Source organism: Mus pahari, chromosome 4, assembly GCF_900095145.1.
Source record: "Mus pahari chromosome 4, PAHARI_EIJ_v1.1, whole genome shotgun sequence".
NCBI classification, from domain to species: domain Eukaryota; kingdom Metazoa; phylum Chordata; class Mammalia; order Rodentia; family Muridae; genus Mus; species Mus pahari.
Window position 1 is genome coordinate 43553807 of NC_034593.1, and position 18983 is coordinate 43572789.

Here is an 18983-nt window from a genome sequence, read left to right on the forward strand (position 1 = left end):
AAGACATGATTGAAACAGCCTAGATTTTCAAAGATCACTTGGAAGGCTTACGAAGCAGTGGCATTTCGTTCATAGCTTTTATGTAAATCTGTGCTTTTCCTAATTGATCCAGAAAGTTTTATCCAAAGGCATATTTTAACAGAATTGTAAAGAGAATGCACACACTGTCAAAAACTCATCACCAGGTGAAAACAGCCACAAAGTAAAAGGAAAAGTGAGTAATTACTAACACTGCATATAAATGGGGCTCATAAAGAGAAAGCCCGATATTTGGAGTTTTATGGGCAATGTCTCCCATGCTGATGTTGTACTGTGATGAGGAAAACATTTTTGTCCTCTGAGAAGTAAATTATCAAAGAGGTGGTTCACCAATGGATAGCATACCAAACTGTATACATTTACAGGAAAAAAACAAACCACTCAATGAACGCACAGTGATGTTGCAAACACCGAGCTTCCTGACAATGAGTGACAATGAAGTTGACCTAACAAGCTCTCAATGATTTTAGTTCAAACATAGTTCCTAGGATTGTGTCATAAATACTAGCCCCTGGAAATACTTGTTTTATGCATTTAAGAAAATCAGGGTGTAGATGTATCTCAATGGTAGAGTGCTTGCCTGGCTTTTGTAAAGCCCTGAATTTGATCTCAAGCTACACACACACACACACACACACACACACACACACACTACTCCCTCATCTTTTGTTCTGATGCTCTGAGTATAAGCCATCAAAAGATAAGTGACAGCCATGTTGATCACTAAGGGAAAAGAATCCAAGGTCAATATCAAAGTCATTCTACCTTCTTTGCTACAATGATGACAGTTTTTTTTTTCAGAAAAATAAAAAAAAAAAAAAAATACTTTCACAGTATAGATGTCCCCAGTAGGTAAAGCTATGTTTACAGACCTCATATATACACAAACCATTTTGGTCTTCAATTCAAGGTTCTCAGTCATGAGAAGAAATGTGGTAGAGGAATGATAGACCAGGTGCCAAAGCCCTTAGGATTTTTCCTTTCCCCCCAGCAGACAGGCACTAGACTCAAAAACTGTGAGCTTGCCTCACTGTGTGACTTGCATATTAGCTTGCTACAAATACATGGAGTTACCAGTAAGTTGCTCAGAAATTAATTTGAATACGCTAGAGGATATGAATAGAGATAACTGATTTCTTTAGTCCATCATCAACGTTGTGTTTTCTTGAAATAAAAATCCATTTTGTATCTCAGTCCTGGGCAGATGGCCAAGCTTTTGATGCATTAAGTTCATAATTCTTTAGAGTCTTCTGGTACAACTTCTAGTATAATCTGTAATGTTCTGGTTATTCTGTCTATAAAGAAATAAGGAGAAATTAAAATGCATGAAAATCACAGCGGCATTAAAAATAGCAAAATGTGAATTATTTGGGGATGAATTCTGAGAAGACACAGCTCCCTTCTTCACAGAGCACTTTCGAGAATTATTGACTTCATTACAATCCTATCATCCTCAATTAGTTGACTTGTCACTACCACAACTTCCCATGATGCTTTCTCAGTACGAATATATTAATATTTTGCATTCAAATAAGAACATTTATTTATGAACCAGGAGGCTGAAAATATTTTGAGACAATGGGACCAAGATATAAATAAATGTTTACAAAGATTCTTCATGTTCAGCTCAAAATGGGTTTGTTCTTTTTTTTACGTAGGGGATAATAATGAATTTCTCAGAACAGTCAGAAGGAGAATAGTATTTCCAGTGTCTAATCTGTAGTACTGTTCAGCAAATTAACTTAATTATCAAGACCTAGTCTGTCTCATGAATAGAATGAGAAACTTGAACTAATTTGGGTCACTAAGGTCTGGTCCTTAGACCAATTACATTAAGCACTCTCCACAATTCAGATATTGCTTCAAGGCAAGGTCTCAGTTTCCTAAAGGTTTAACCCAGCAAGAGGTAACTCTGATGGACACCAAAATATAATAACCCCCGTCTTGTATTACTTTTAAGAATATGTTCTGACCACAGAGCGAGGAGAATGGGCTTGGTGGTGGTGGTTTTAGGGACCTTCTTGTTTTCTTTTTGTCATCAGTCCCCATAGAACATCTTCCAAAGTCTCCTGTTCTTAAAGAAGCTTATGTAGCATCCTCTCAAAGGTTCCAGACCCAAATCATTTCCCCTCCAGACACTTTTCTCTTCGCTGATGATCTGTTATTCTAACAAGCCCTTGCAAGCAATATTGAACTACATTTTTAAAAGCTATTTTTACCCTTTGTCTCTGCTCCTCCTGGTGATGCTAAATGTCCCTCATTTGAACACTTGGTCCCCATTGATTGGCACTGTTTAGGAGTGCTGTGTAAGGTTTAGGGGGTATACCCCCACTGGAGGGCAGGTTTGGAGACTTTATAGCTCAGCCTTACTTCCTAGACAGCCTCTGCTTGGTCTCTGCTCCCTTGCTGAAGACAGTAAGACCAGCCACCCAGAAAACTGCAGCAGTTGTGCCTTCTGTGCCATGATGGGCTGTCATCACCCAAACTATGAACCAAAACAATCCCTTCTCGTTTAGATTGCCTCTTGTCTGGTATGTTGTTGCAGAACAAAGAAAAGTAACAAATACAGTAACAATCCCTGAGGTAGTTTGCCGGGGGACACCTCGTGGGGTTTATTTATGGTGGGGGCATGTTTTGTTTTTGCTTGTTTGTTTTTAACCCTACATTTATTTAAAGGGGTCTTATGTACAGTTATGTCAAATATTACACCTTACATATTTCTTAAATAAGTTGTACTTTATACAGTCCACTCTGCCATGAGAGCAACAATCAAACCCCATATTGGCAGAGAAGGACATGGTAAAATTACCCTATGAAAATAGGTTTAGGGGAAAATTGTCTATCAAAAGTCCAGAGAAGGTGGGGCTTATATGTAGACAAAGATATAACTGATAGGAGTTCGGCTATGAGATAAAAGGAAAAACCATAGTTGTAAAGAAAAGCAATGGGAGCTGGGGGGGGGGGGAGCCAGGAAAAGGGTTAACATTTGAATTGTAAATAAAGAAAATATCTAATAAAGAGAGAGAGAAAGAGAGAGCAATGGGGTTAAAGAAACAAGGCCTCAAGCCCCTGTTAGCCCTGTTCAAGCCCCTGCATAGCCTCCTAAGCTAATCTCTACATCCTGTCTTCTCATTTGGTCCTCCACTCTATTCATCAAAGCTCTTTCCTACTGTTTTCCCATAATGTAGGTCTCTAATCTTCTTAGATTTCTTGCTCCCTGGTGTGGGAACTTTGCATCCATTCCAGACAAGAGCAGCTAATGGGATGGCCCTGTGTTCTTCTGGAAGCACAGTTTCCATTCTCTTCTCAGCAGAGCAAGACCAAGACCCAGAGTGGGTGGTTCAGCCTAACCAGCTCTGTTGACATTCTCCCCAGCTCTCCCTTTGGGGTCCTAGAGGTGCCATAATGATGATTATTATGATGGAGTGCTCAGAAAGGCATTTGGCCTGAGGTACACATTGGTTTCCCGACTTTTCCTTCTAAGCTGTCCTACAACAGCGGGGCTGGCACAGGTGCTCAATGGGACCAAGGAAGCTTCTAGAAACACTACGGAACTCGTGGCTTTGGAGTGCTCTGTATCCATACTCACAGTAAGGTTAGTGGCCATAAAATAATAAATCTCTATTACTGCCTTTTCAAATACAGGTAAGCTGATGTTGACCTGCAATTGGAGTTTTCCATAATTACAACCGACAGAACCTTACAGACGTACAGTGATTTCAGTTTCCATGTTCCACCCTGGTCATTCTAAAAGGAAACCAGGGCTACAACTGACTTTGCACAATCTCATCCACACATCACACCTGGGATCCGCAGAGGATTCAGCCAGGACTGAATGAGCCTGTGCAAAGCTATCCCACCCCAGAAATTATATTAAAAATAACAGTATGTTCTCTTAAAGGAAGGAGGTGAATGCTTTCGTATTTATTTACATTTATTTATATATATTTATATTCATATTTATATTTATTTAATGGAACATCTTCTGAGCCCCTAAGAAATCTATAGGTGGACTTAATGAATTAAAATGGTCATCTCTAACCTTCAGGACAGTCTGTAAACGCATTCACCAGCTTTTGGTGGACTGTCCCCAATGAAGCCACCTTGACAGGTTTCGGGCAGCATCTGCTCTTAGGCTCTTAAGTTTTCCCTTTTTACAAACAAAGATTTTATTTAAATAAGGCTGCCTCTGTATCTCTCCCTGAGCAAAAGGGACTGACTGCCAGTCATTTTAATGGCTCTCAGCTGCAATAGGCTTGGGTGGATAAGGAGAGGGTACCAAGTTCAATGGCTGCTGCTAGCCCTGGCCTGGGTTTCCTGGGTCTTTTACTCTGTGAATCCAAACATATCAGAGTGAACCTGCACACTTTCCCTCCTCTAAGAAGCTTGTCTGTCTGTAAATAAGTGAATAATATATGTAATATATTTATAACTTAGATATAATATTACATATAATTTATATTATAATTTGTATAAGACATATATTACAATTATAATATATAAATATAAATTATAATATATAATATAGATAAATATGTATATAAATACACTTATATCATGATATAAATATAAGTAATATAAACAACTAAAGGTCTGCTCCATTGTTACAGACAGAGGAGAAAGCTCTCTGCATATCTGACTACCCACTTGAGAGAGTGCTTTCTTCTAGCCTTGGAGATGCTATCACATAAAAAAACTGGTTCAATACTGGCATCCTGTGGCCAGAGACATTCATCAGATCTTTTAAAATCTCACTTCCTTTCGCTTGGAACACTCCCTGACGGTGCCAACTAGCCTTGTACCAGTATCTATGCACCAGAATGATGTCTAGTTACAACTTCTGAAAATAGATGTTCCCAGGATTAATCTGTTCACACATATTAAGGTTAAAGAAAAAAAAACAAAACATAAAAACTAGAGAATTTCACCGGGCAAAACAACATGATATTAAACTACTGAACCAAGTGCTCTGGGCAAGACTCGCCTACCTCTAAGCTCACGTGGAGTTTCTCTCTAACACAAAGTATGTCTTTGGGGAAGGGTTGGGTACTACTATAGGACTCTCTGGTTTCATCTGTGTGTTTTTGTTCTGGCCAAAGGCTAAGAAAATACTTGCTTCTGCAGCAATAAATATTATGGATTTTCTTTATCTTACTACAAGAATGCTGCCTGAGAGGAAAATCAAGCAGAATTACAGGGGACTGCTCTTTTTCCCCACTTCCTTTCAAGGCGTCTATAAAGATAAAAGAGCGGCGATGATCACAGTTTAAAGCAGAGCGCTCTGCCCTGTCGCTGGTAAGAGTTAACAGCGTCCCAGAACCAACAACCTCCCTGGGTTCCTCCACAGCAGTTCCTTCCACAAATGGCCTTGGAGATACTCAAACCACCATCAGAGGAAGAAACGCAGCAAAAACTCTAAAATTACCCGAGCACAGAAGGGCAACAACGAAAAACGATCACGTTTGAAAAGAGGAAAGACCAGCTAGAACTGGCTGATGGTACAGGGAAAGACAGAAAGCCTTCTAGTCGGACAACCAGATGAACTTCTGCTTTGTTCTCCTCCACCCGCCCCAAAGGCTGCTGGCTCCTCTAGGCCTCCAGCTCTCTGTCACGCATGTTCAAGGCTTCTCTCATGTTTGGGTCTGGTATTTTGTCATGGGATGAAGGTCTAATGCCATAATTTTTTATTGGATATTTTCTTTATTTCCATTTCAAATGTTATCCCTTTTCCCGTCCCCCCATCCCAAAACCCCCTATTCCATACCCCCCTCCCCCTGCTTCTATGAGGGTGTTCCCCCACCCACCCACTCCCGCTTACACTGGGGCATCCAGCCTTCACAGGACCAAGAGCCTCTCCTCCCATTGAAGTCCGACAAGGCCATCCTCTGCTACATCTGTGGAATGTTGATGTCCAGCAAATGTGCAATATGGACAACGGCTTCTACTACTTAAATGGTTGTTGGGAGAAATGTGCTCACACATGTGCAAACATATAGAAACCACACGAGAAAGCTGCTACTCTTGGCTTGTTTGATGATGGTGATGTTGTTGTTGTTGTTACTGGAAACCTCTTCAGCTCACTTTTCCTAACAAGCTAGTATTACAAGCCATGATGTGTAAGACATCTGCTGCCTTCCACCTCACTCCCCAACAAACCTTACATCATTGGTCAACTTAATGTTAGCATAGCCACTAGACTGAGTTCAACCAAAGAGCACAGTCATTACGTCACTAAGGGATTCAGAAGAGCAGTGGGCAGTACTGAAAAACTCCTACCTAAAGAAGCTTTTCTTTCTCTAAAACTCCAGTGCCAACGATCACCAGAATTAATTCCCCCGAAGGGCTGCACTCTGCATGCCTTTCCTGTCTCTGTCTTCACGCTGCAGTTACAATGCTGTCGTTTAGTTTAACTGACCATTGTGCCACTCGTAGCTTTATTCTCTAAGAGATGCGTATTAGCCGTGTACAGCTTTATGGGTTTTCTAAAACACAGTATCTAGCCAGGGGCCAAGATGCTTAAAAGACTTACCAGATAATCGTCTGAACCACTTGGGTTTCTTGTCCCATACAATGAAGAGATAATAGGCAGGGACCCCAGTCAAGGTGATAAGGAAGCCGACCCCGGTGCTGAATGGGTCCGAGTAAAGAGAGAGCACAACCATGAAGAGGCAGGTGAAGGAAAAGAGTGCCGGGATGAAGAGAGGCACCTGAAACACAGCCAAAAGAAAACAGCTTCACGCCTGCGCAGTCCACCGCGGTGGAGGGCGTCAGTCACGTGACCGGGTCATCGGAGAGCAGGTCAGCGTTGTTTCTTAACTTGTTTTAGAACACGCGAGCCAAGTCTTGAGCTAGGAAACTGTGTTTTCTAGCGGATGGTCTATTCAAATTTCTTTTCTAGGAAAGTATCAACATGATTTACATTTTTCATCTTAGGAGATTGGTTCTTTGATAATCACGATTAGAACCCGCTTTCACATGGAGTCAAGAGCGCCAGTGGCTTTGCTACATGTTAAAACCTTTCAGAGAATATTGATTTCCTGTTGAGAGTCACAATAAGACCCAATGGGAATGAAACGGGCCAACTCCTATTCAACAGCTAATAAAGATACTGCGAGCGTGTGGCAACCAATACAATTAGAGTCGCATCCTGATAACATGACTGGCAGCATTAACTGTGCTAAGTCTTAAAAGCAAATAAATAGTGAGATCACACCGACCCACAGACGTCTGAGACCGATGGATGACAAGGCTGCTCTCCAGCCCTGCCAAAGGAAAGTGCCAGGTAGAGGAAATGGTCATCTACTCAGTGGTGAGCTTTCCCTTTGGTATTTCACGTTTCTTTAGAGCATTGGTTCTCAACCTTCCCAATGCTACAACCCTTTAATACAGTTTCATATGTGGTGACGTCCCCCGAACCATAAAATCATTTTCACTGCTACTTTGTAACTGTAATTTTTATACCATTATCAAGCATAATGTAAATATCAGTGTTTTCCATGGTCTTAATCAACCCTGTGAAAGGGTCATTTAAACCCCAAAGGTGTTACTAAACTCAGAGGAGGAAAAAAGTGACTCTAGCATTGCTGATGGGGATTTGGGGGGCTCTTGCACCTTTTTTAATCTCATATTCCACAAAGGGGCTGCAACCCACTGGTGGAGAGTTGCTGCTTTAGAGTATATAAGCAGGAAAAAACCACCACAACGTTAACAAGTTACAATAAGGACTAATCTGTAAAGCAGTTCCCTTGGTCGAGTTTTAACTAATCAATCTTTTTTTTTTTTTTTTTTTTTTTTTTCTTTCGCAGCCCAGCTGTTTGCAGTCACTTAGTATGAAGATGGGGGTATGCCACTCTCTGAACATACCCAAGCCATGCATGAAAACCCGATGTGAAAAAATACCTTTTAACATTGTCTGTTATCCACAGATAAAAATCTGTGACAAGTTCACTATATCATACTTAAAAAAGCATGTCGTTTCCCCAAGTGAAGTGCAACAGAAGGTGATCCCAGCAAGAGTTAAGTATTATACTCCGCAGGACCCTACCCTACCCAGCCTCCCCATCATCAAGTTATGACAAAAAGAGGCCTAGGAATTAGGGGAGAGATTTATGTAAACCCATCAAGATGGCCGAGGTTACCTTGAAAGGACGATGCATATCTGGGCGTTTGTATCGAAGATAAATCAGCCCGGCGACTGCCAGCCCCATAAAAAGCCACCTGGCAAAACTGAGGAAATTCAGAAGACTGTAGAGGTCTCCAGAGAAGAGCATGACCATGGTCAGAGGATGCTGGGGGTGGAGAAGGAGGAGAGACAAGGTAATCAAAGGGAACTGAGAGGAGACAGGTAACACGAGACAATAGCATCACCTTGTCCCATCCAGTAGTTACTTATAATGCTAAGCTACCATCCTGACCAAAGCCTAGATTCCATTCTTTTCCATATTCTGTTCTTCCGCTGCAGCACAGCCTCCTTTGGGGGATGCTGTCAGGAGCCCCATTTCCGTTGGAATTTTGTAAGAATTTGGAGTTTGGTTACTTTGCCGGTTCCTTTTTCATTGGGAAGGAGACAATGCATTTCCTGTTGTTTTGCTTTTGTGTGGAAGGGTGTCTGTCCATCTTGACACAGGTGCACATGTGTAGAAATGCAGGGATGTTTAGAAATGTATGTAGAGGCCAGAAGACAATCTCTACCTTGTGAGACAGGGTCTCTCACTGGCCTAGAACTGGCCACGCAGCCTAGGCTGTCAGGCCAGTGAACTCCGGGGAGCCTCCTATCTCTGCCTCCCCAGTCCTGGGATTATGAATGGCAAGTTACCATGCCAGCATTGGTTCTGAGGGACTAAACTCAAGTTCTCATGCTTGCAAGACTAGCAGCGTGCACAGGTACATCTTACTTGAGACACTACGTTTTCAAAGAATAATAATACAAAAAAATCCAATCACTCAAAATCATGCAGAATCAATTAGTAAGTTACCAATCATAAATATTAAATGCAGATAACTGGGGAACTCTAAGCTCTGAAGTGAGTTTATGAAGTGCTCTTGGGACCCCCCACACAGGCAACGACCATGTGACAGTAAATCTCTTGGCTCCCGAATGCACAACATTGACCTCTTCCAGGTCAGCTCACCCCTTGTTCTGACTGTGTATGACCCTCAAGACCAGGAAAGAATAAACACAGAGAACACCAGAGCCGGACTCTGCAGCTGAAAAAGCCAAGGACAGCATGAACCACAGCAGAGGCGTCACAAGAAAGCCCTCTTCATGGAATAATACATCCTGTTCCCACAAGTGACGTTAGCTTCCAGACTGTGCACAGAGTGTATGCGTACTTTCAAAAGAAATTTCAAGGAAACATTCTGAAACAAATTAAATGCATGGAGAAGGAAGAAGAAGAAGAAGAAGAAGAAGAAGAAGAAGAAGAAGAAGAAGAAGAAGAAGAAGAAGAAGAAGAAGAAGAAGAAGAAGAAGAAGAAGAAGAAGAAGAAGAAGAAGAAGAAGAAGAAGAAGAAGAAGAAGAAGAAGAAGAAAAAAAACACCCAGGGCCCCCTTGACAGCAGATTCTGGTTCAGAAAAAAATGTTACTAAAATCAGAGGGGGAAAAAAAATGACCGTAGCATTGCTGATGGGGATTTGAGAGCTCTTACACCTTTGTATCCCACATTCCACAAATATTGTTCCCAGCCTAGAGAATTCCACAGCTTCAGTTTACATGTAGGGGTTTTCTTTCTTCTCTCTAAGGCTCACTCTCATAGGTCTCAGTTACTCTTGGAGAACCATTTCTCTGCTTGGTGTTTTATCTATGCTTTGAATTACGTTGTATGGCAGGAGCCAGGAGGAGACAATGGATAATTTTTGCACAGTCTCCTCTCAGCTGAACTCTGAGTCTGGAGTTTAGATTGTAACCTTGTGGGGTTTTTTTTTTTTTTCCTTTTCTTTCCTTTGAGGTTCTCCACCAAGGAGAGAAACCACATCCTTCATTTCCCTTCACACCTTACAAATTTCTGCAAAGGTGAAACGGAACTTTTCCTGCAAAGGTGGGTCATATCCCAGGGCATCTGGTACACATCAAAAGCACACCGAGGAAGCAAGCCATGGCAGCATCTCTGGCCTCCCAGAAAATGACACACGGAGCACCAAATGAGTGGTGAATCGGGATGTCTGGTCCATCCCCTCCTTCCTAACCATTCTGTGAGGTTATATCTACATGTACTTGTTAATATGCATTACCAAAACAATAACAGCTGGCAGAGGAGTGTGCTTGTGGACATGAATCATAGAGAGGATTTCCGGAAGGTGCCCTTCTCGGGATGCAACGTAGAATAACCTGCGGGGAGTAAAACGGTGAAGTTGACTATAGAATTAATCATTCAAATGGGTAAAATTCTTAAATCCCCGAAGCAATATGGACGAATCTTTCTCATGCTAGGCATCTTAACATTTCTTATCTGGTCATTTGGTTTGTGCTTTGAAGACAAAGAGCAGATTTCATCATAAGTCTCCTTTCGGGACATATAGAGTCTGGGAAGTATCTTATAGCGCTCCGAGGAAAAACAATAGTAATATTGCGCTGCGTGGAGTTCTCCGTATACTTGAGTAGCTGCTGGCAAATTCAGTGCTAGATTGCTAGTGTCAGTTCAAGCTAGCACACATGCAGTGCACATGTACACACATGTACATGCATATTGTGTTAACATTTCTCTAATTTAAATTGTAACAGAAATAGACCAAAAAAAAAAAAAAAAAAAAGATTTTTGTACCATCTAACTAAGAAAAAAATGGTTACAGATGGTGGAGTGGCGATTTCTGCTTTCAATTTTACTCTTTTTCGTGCCACCTTCAGGAAAACAAAAGACTTTATCGCTAGAAATAAAGGCCGTTATAAGACCCTGTAGACTCTAAAAAAAAAAAAAAAAGCAGCATGCCTGGCTCCGAGGGGTCTATGTGTAGACACGCAGCGCCCTCTACTGGACGGAATGAAACATGCTTCACCGGAATCTGTGAGGAACTCGCATATCCCTTTAAAAACAACAGGTTCGGAGGAACTATTGCTTTTCTCTTTAAAAGTTATCCTTATCACATCCAATCTCTAAAACAGAAATGTGTTTCTGAAAATACATGAACTCCCTCACCTGGAGACAGCGAACACACCACCGTTCATGGAGCCGAAGCAGGAGAGGGCAACAAAGATCGGGACTGCTAATGAGAATTTTCCCAGCAGCCGCTCAGAGAAGGTCTGAGGAAGGAAAGAACGGAGCAAATTAATGCTTTCCCCGAAAGTGGAATAAAATGAAACAATTTGGGCCAAACTTGCTCTTTGACTTTCTATTAGCCTGGTGCTACGTGAATGTTTTATAATCCTTCTTTTTCGTTAGGGTCAAACTGACTCCACAAGACAATCACCAGCAGCGGGTACCAAGGCATTGCTTGCCCCAGACCTGTGGGCAAAGGTCTAAACAGTCGCCTTCTCCGTCCCTCCAAAGCAACGATCCGTTTACTGACTCTTTATCAAATATCGCCTCCGATAAGAGGAAATTCTACATTTAGAGACAGAAATTGTTCTGCAATCCCAGAAAGCCACCTTTGTATGAAGAGGTAAAGATACACACTGGCGAGTGTTACAGGTACTTGTTTCCCATGCCAACCTCAGTGCTGGAGGATAAATCAAAACAATAGACAAGTTGACCATTTCATCACAGAAGTGAGCCAGTTTGAAGGTTCTTTACCCTGTAAGCTCTACCAGCTGAACCTGTTTATGGAGTCAGCCCTCCCCCCACCCTAGGAGGCCATCATTTCCTTCCAGGATTTCCTGTAACAGGCTAGAACAAAATTCCAATCCTGACAAGCGACAGAAAATATGAATAAATAAAATAAATGGTAGGCGAAGTTCTAAGCTTTCCTCCTAGGCTGTCACGGGGGGGGGGGGGTAGACTTGTACATTTGTATAAAGGATGCTTTTTTTTTGTTTTTTGTTTTTTCGTTAATATAGGATTTTTTTTTCTTTGTCCCTGATGCAGCTGGTGTTATGCAATTAACAGACCCCATTATGCTCTCCACAAATTAGTGCTGCCCTTTGCCTAGAAATGTGAGGCAACTGACCAGACACCCGGAAGCTTTGTACATTTCACTGCCTGACAGCACGGCAGTGGACAAAGCCCTTTTCATACTGTGACCTCAGACACTGGTTCACACAACAGGAGATAACCGTTCCCTGTGGGTGCTGCTGATAGGAAGTGATACCATGTTAAAAGGAACTGCCCCTTGGTGGGTGGGAGTGTCACTGGATGTTGCTAAGTTTTCACCCTTCCTGGCTTTGAGTTAATGAGTGAATTCTTTCTTTCAAGTTAAAATGTCTGAACAAACGCAAGTATGTGTTTCAGAAAAAGCAGTCTCATAGCATTTTCTTTGGAAACAAATATGGTTCCTGTGTCAAATACACTTGTGGAAATGCTTTGTAATTATATGAATGTAGCTCTTAGGGAGTTACAATGCACACTGGCATCTTTAAGTATTACAGGAACATCTCTTTAACATTTAATTGCCTAGTTGTTCCCAAATGTATAAATATCCCAACACTGCTATTCTAAGGTTATGCTACAAATAGATCAATAATCATGGTCTTCCTCAAATTCCTAGAATGTTACTTTGGGGAGAGGATTCAAGTCAACATTTGAAAAGTTTATAACCAGACATGAGAAGCGTGGGTAATACTTTGCACACTAAAACTTGCATTGATGTCCATTCAGCAACCCCACCTGTCCTTTGAAACATGTTGGGAAGATATTCCTTCTGTGTAAGAAGGCCTTGATGGAAGTTTTAGGCAGCTTTATAGAAACATGCTTTTCAGGAGTTTTAAAAAAAGAAAATAACAAAGAGAACACGCATGGCAGAGGTGAGCTGTATGTTATAACACATATCAAGTAAGGTGTGCTCTAAATCTTCAAGATCTTATCATTCAGGTCAAGAAAAGATTACCAACTTCAGAACACTTTCTCCCGGAAGGAGCCTTGATCAAGCTGCATCGACTCATTAACCGGAATTCAAAGTGTCACGGCTGTAATGCAGACTTACCACCGCCACAGCGCTGGACTGCAGCAGCTCCTCTGCACTGATGGTTGTAAAATAGGCCACGTTCGTCAGTACGTAGCCCACCGTGATGATAGCCATGGAGATGCAGATGGCAAGGGGGATGGTTCTGAAAGACACAAAGACACAAAGCATACAGAAGACCAGATGCTGGGATGGATGTCGAGACACCAGCCATAACCGAGGGCTTTGTTGGCACATGAGGGAACATTTTATCAGAACAGAGTACCCTTGCAACTTAGTGAGATCCGCGGGGGCACGCATTCTGTGTGTCTTGTCTATTGCTCTATCCCCAAATATATGGGTCTATCCCGTTCTTTACACCCTGACTGTTACTGCCACGCCATCCTCCCAATCACCCCCAAGGCTTGTTAAATAAAGCACAGGCCACCTAACCCATCCCTGGGTTTCCGATTTAATGGGATCAGCATCACTCCTGGGCACCTATGTGATCCTGACGCTGTTGACCTGAGGACCACACGCCTTTCCACTATGAATCCACCCACCACACCGACAGCTTTTGAAAGGGAGTTCTCCAAAGCATCTCTCACACTCAGGGTTTTCCCCTGAGGCAGCGGCGGCGGCGGATTGTGGTGCAGGACAAGTAAGGGCAGAGTGTTGGAAGCAAGAGGGTGGGCTGTCGCCAGCTTCGTAAAAATGACGGCAATAAGAAGAATGTCGTATGTAAGAGAAGTGTTCACAATAATGACTGTGCAGGGCCCTGCTGTGAGTTCAAAGGACTCTCAAGATCATGAGCATCTAATAAAGCAGCCGGGCAGATAATCCCATGAAATTAGAGGTGACGTGCTGTGAAGTATGGACGACTGGACAGTGCTGACACTGTGTGGCCTCAAGAACTACCCAGCACAAATGCAATCTTATGTCTTCATTTAATGCAGCGGGAAAGCCAGGAAGCTACTGACCCTCATAATTTGATTCCATGTTACCGATACACATTACTTGCTTAACATAATCGCCTCTTCAGACCCTTTCCAGTTCAGGCAACTTAAACCCTCAACTCCCTGCACTAAAGCTGGCCTTTTTTTTTTTTTTTTTGTAAAGCCATCCTGCTTATCAGCCCTCATAAGGGCTCCACCCTGCAGGGTGCCACTAATGAAGACCTCAATATAATTTCTTCCAAGATGAAAATGCAGCACAGAACCAGGAGGGGAAAGGCATGGCCCAACCTCCCTTGCCAAGCTAGATGTGTTTAACACACTAGGTCCCAGCTCATTATACCGAATAGCGATGTCCCCTGCTGAGAACAGGCTAAACCAGCCAGTCAGCAATGGCCATTCATTACTCTGCTTGCAGCCTGACACTTGCCCTGATCCCCAAAGCCTTCAGCCTTGACCTCTAAATCCTGGCATTGGAACATGAAAGCAGCAGATGTTCTCCATCCCCAGTGTGAAGAGGGTCCTGTGGAATTTCCCTGTGAGCACCAGAACAGACCTTGCTAGCCGTAATTGGTATGTGCTAAATTTAAATCAAAAAAAAAGTCACCGAGCCAACGAAATACAAGGCAGTGGAACAATTAAAGATGAATTCTATGTCTCTGGAATGGATGACAAAGCAGAGGGGTAAGAAGGAAGAATGTGGATTTCCCATTCCTAGCTGATCACTGAATTATTTTGAACTTGGGATCTTTCCGCTTGCATAGTAGCCTCACCTGGAGAGTACGCACCTTCTGTAAAGAAAGATGGATACACGGAGAAAGGCTAGAACAGACCTTCCATTTCTTTCCAGCACACGGTTGGCTAAGGTATGTCAGGTTCTATTAATAAAAGCTGAGTTGGCCTTGCTCAGTGCAGTGTGATGACTAACTTGTTCAAGGAAAAAAAAAAAGTAAGATCACACTATATCATTCTGAAGAATAGCAGAGAAATGCTTGTAAAACTTGGGAGTATGGACCTCCAGCATGGAACTGAGCCTCCTCCCCCTAGCACCTTGAAGCCAGCCTCCATGCCTTTCTTGGCTTGAGTGGTCCTCAATGGGGCTTTCAGTATCTTAGCAGAGGGCAGGCTTAGCCCTCTAGATTAGCCCTGCTTTCTCACTGTGCCACTACCAAACAAAGCAACAGCCGGTCCAGCCATTGGCTGCTCCCCCAATCCTCCCACCCACCCCAGCACACAATGTTCTACTAAGCATTTTACAGATCCGCCTCACTTTATCCTTGGAAAATCCTGTGAGCTGGAAATATAAGCACTGTTTTATCTACGAAGAAATGGAGTCTTTGGGGTAACTGTCCAAGGATACCCAGGCTGGAAAGTAGAAGCCGGGATTTGGATGTGTGCATGACCTAACTTGAAATCAGGGCATTGCATCCCTGAAGCATGTACGGCTTCCTTAGCTCTACTAATGTTTGTGAAAATTAAACCGTAGAATATTAAGTAAGATGAAAAGGTCTTACCAAGAGTACATTTCTCACAGGTTTGCTGTAAAGCGGGGGGGGGGGGGAGTCAGGGAGTTATTTTTTAAATCACATTTCTGTAGAGTCCAATTGGTAATGCCGGGAGAATGGTCTCATCATTTATTATTATTATTATTGTTGTTGTTGTTGTTGTTGTTGTTGTTTAAAAGGAAAATGTTCACTTGATGAATTTTTCCAGATGTGTTTGTATATAAAAGGGAGAAGAATCAACATGCTTGTCAAATAAGTTGTAATGAGTTATTAAGAAAAGCGCTTTGGTAGCTCTCTGGGGGGATGGGAGGGGAAGTCTTCACAAGACCCTGAGATAAGAGTACAAAAAGAGAAAGGTTATGACCTGGAGCACACTATACCATGATTCTCTCTAATTAGTTCAAACAGAGCCACAGGACCTGGAGACACTGTGGCTACAGTCACTAGCATTGCTGACTGTCCTCAGGTTCCTTTCCACTTTGTGGGAAGGGGTGGGGGTGGGGCAGATTTCGTGGTCGCCTCCGCATAAATAGCGTCCTTCACAGAGGCGAGCAGCTGACCCGATCAGGGCTGGGCACCCTGTGGTTAAGTCCTGGTTATAAGTATTAAAGCACAAGAGCCACTGGGTGAGCTGATAAAAGCTATTAGGCCACATCCGAGCGATCTTCCTGGAGGCTTTAGATGCAGAGGGCAGATAAGCCTGGTTAGAAACCCAAGAGGAAGGCCAGCAGCACAGGAAACATTGATTAGAGGAAGGAGAGGAGAGGCTGTGGGTTATCAAAGCTTCTAAATTACTGAGAGCTGGCCATCGGTCCTAAACAGAAACAGAAGTGTCAGTGTCGTGGTAAGTGCGAACAGTGTGCACCTGCAAACCCTCCGCTCTCTCCTGTGTTCCAACATGTCTATGGTGAACAAAACACAAGTTTGGTGAGAAGAGTTCCGTCATCCTCAAGAACCTTTCACCATCACGCATTAGTTTTTTTCTGATCAACGGGCAATACGTATGTGTATCTGATATTGGTATTAGTTGAAAATTGTCTTCAAAAACATCTTAGATAGTCTTCCCACTGCTTCATTTAAATTGGTATCTCTAGCCAGGCTGACTCACCCAGGAGAATGTTGCATTCTTTGAAGCTACTGACCTGGAACCCTGAAATGATTGGGGAGTTCCTTTCCATTTCTGATTGTTATGGGTGATGGCTCACTTTTCAAAAGTGATGGGTGGAGATTTTGTCTTTTAGAAATCTGTATAGCCTCCACTCGCCTCAACAAAGACCACTGATATGGAAGTGGAAGTGTGGCATTTCAGATCTATGTGGAATGATACATAAAAATAAATAAAATTCACAAATGTATGTCTTAAGTCTGGGTTAACTCTTACATTCTTCTGGGCAGAGAAGCCAAGGCTCACAGAGTTCAGTGACATAGAACAAGGTCACAGAAGCAGTGAGTGGAGAGCTGGAAGCCAAACCCAAGCCTCTCGGTGCATCAAACTCCCAGAACAATATCTGTGGCAATGATATCTGGACTGTTTAGTGATAGCTTTTATGTCAACTTCAAGATCTGAAGGGTCCCTAGTATGCCCATAGACACATATGTTTTATATAACTGATAACATCACATACCTGTGTCTGTGACTACAAACCAACCGTCACCCACCACACATGGAGATGCTCTTAAGTATGTTGTGCATAAGTACCAGAGAGAATGTTTCCACAAGTTCAATTTAACCAGGAGCTACTGCTGTAACATCAGAATGAGTAAACCCCGCTTGACGCTCTAGCCGGTCAAGGAGACATCAAAGGGAGTTTTACTACTCAGATAACCAGAGCAGTGCCCTGGTCACTTGAATTTAGGATGATCTAAGGTTGTTTAATAACATGAACAAAGTCTTCCAAGACTGTTATGAATCAAGTCTGCTATCTCTGTCACAAGGGATGTGCTCATCTGTTTGAGTTGTGTAACTGGACATGATGGCAAACCATTCAGTCATTTAAAAACAAACAAACATAAAAAACAAACAAACAAACAAACAAAAAATCCACCTACCTACTCTCCTATGCTCTGGAACTTTCTAAGTGGTTCATGTTTCAAATTTCTATTTAGAATGCATTAATATTTCAATACATAAGTTTGGCATTCACCGAAAGAAAGGAAAAAAAGCATCACGAATGATCAAAAAGAGCAAAAAAAATAGCAAACTTTTTATGTGAAATAATTAACAACTAGTGTGTCTCAAGGATGTTTAAAAGTCTGCTGAAAATGTGGGAAAGGGGAGACTTGGCTCTTATGTAATTGAAATGCAGCAATGCTTTATTACAATATGAAGTATTTATAAACATGTTAAGTAATTTCCAATTCTAACTATTTCTTTTAGAGACATACTTGTTGCAGATTTTTCTGTATACTGACCCTGCAGGGACTTTGAAAGATTTATATGATTTTTTTTCACAGATTTGACCAAGAAATAATTCAAACATCATTACGTCTCTCATATAGACTCACCAACTTTCTTTTTGTAGAGTTATCATTTATTTTATTATCCATGCTATTAATTTCTTTAACTCTTCAGACTTTAGTCGTATATTACAGATCAGATGTTAATGAGTTTTAAAAGCTTTATGTGCACATCTTACTCACATGCTCTGAGTTTTAGTCATAGCAATATCTTAAGCAACCCTTTGATATTGGACTGCCTACTATGTCTATGTACTCCCCCACACTCTTAGCAAGGGGAGCATTATAACTGTCCTTGACAGTTTCCCAAAGTTTGGGTTCAAATGCATCCCCTACTTTTTTTTTTTTCAGTGATTTTTGTCTCGTTAATATTTAGTGTAGTACGGCTACATCTCTACATCCATTAAGCACGGGAATGGGCTATTAAAAGGTAAAAAGGAAACACATTTGGGTCGATATAGCAAGCTACTGAGAAGATGCAATTTGACAGTTAAAGGAAAACAAACAAACAAAAAAAAACTTATCATGAAGAAAATATCAGATGAACCTGCTTAACGTTCTTAAAGGATTCATGTTCATGCCTAATGACCGTTCTGGAGCACAGTTGAACGGCGTCGACACAAGAAGCACATTGTGACAAAAGAGCAGACAAAGATACCATGGAGTTCAAGCCTGGGTGTCTCCGACTTCTCGTGGGGAGACTATGGGGAGTCTATGTGCGGTTGTTCTGAGACACTCCAAAGCCAGCCACTGCCTCATCTAAGCCTCGCTGTTCATCCTCTGCGGCCACAGAAGATGTCCATGAACAGAAAGAGAAGACAGAGACCTGGAAGGAGACCTGAGGAGTTAACAGGCAAGGATTAAGACTGGAAGGCCACAAGAGGCTCAAGAGAAAGAACACATATGAGAATGTATAATGGGCAGCACAGAACGAGAACAAAGAAAAAGGGATATGAAGGACCAAGTTTCCGCCCCCCCAAACCTCACAGAACAAATGAA

General features: G+C 42.1%; 1 protein-coding gene across 1 annotated transcript in view; it reads right to left on the reverse strand.

The window, feature by feature from the left end:
• Positions 1-881: 881 nt before the first annotated feature.
• The window catches only part of Slc7a11 (solute carrier family 7 member 11), a 71619-nt gene continuing 53517 nt past the window's right edge, over positions 882-18983 (reverse strand). The window contains exons 7-12 of the mRNA XM_021196489.2: positions 13112-13235; positions 11173-11276; positions 10271-10367; positions 8178-8327; positions 6569-6746; positions 882-1334 (exon numbers count right to left, since the gene is read on the reverse strand). Coding sequence (XP_021052148.1) covers positions 1270-1334; positions 6569-6746; positions 8178-8327; positions 10271-10367; positions 11173-11276; positions 13112-13235 — 718 coding nt within the window. The 3' untranslated portion in view covers positions 882-1269. The remainder of the gene's footprint in view (positions 1335-6568; positions 6747-8177; positions 8328-10270; positions 10368-11172; positions 11277-13111; positions 13236-18983) is intronic.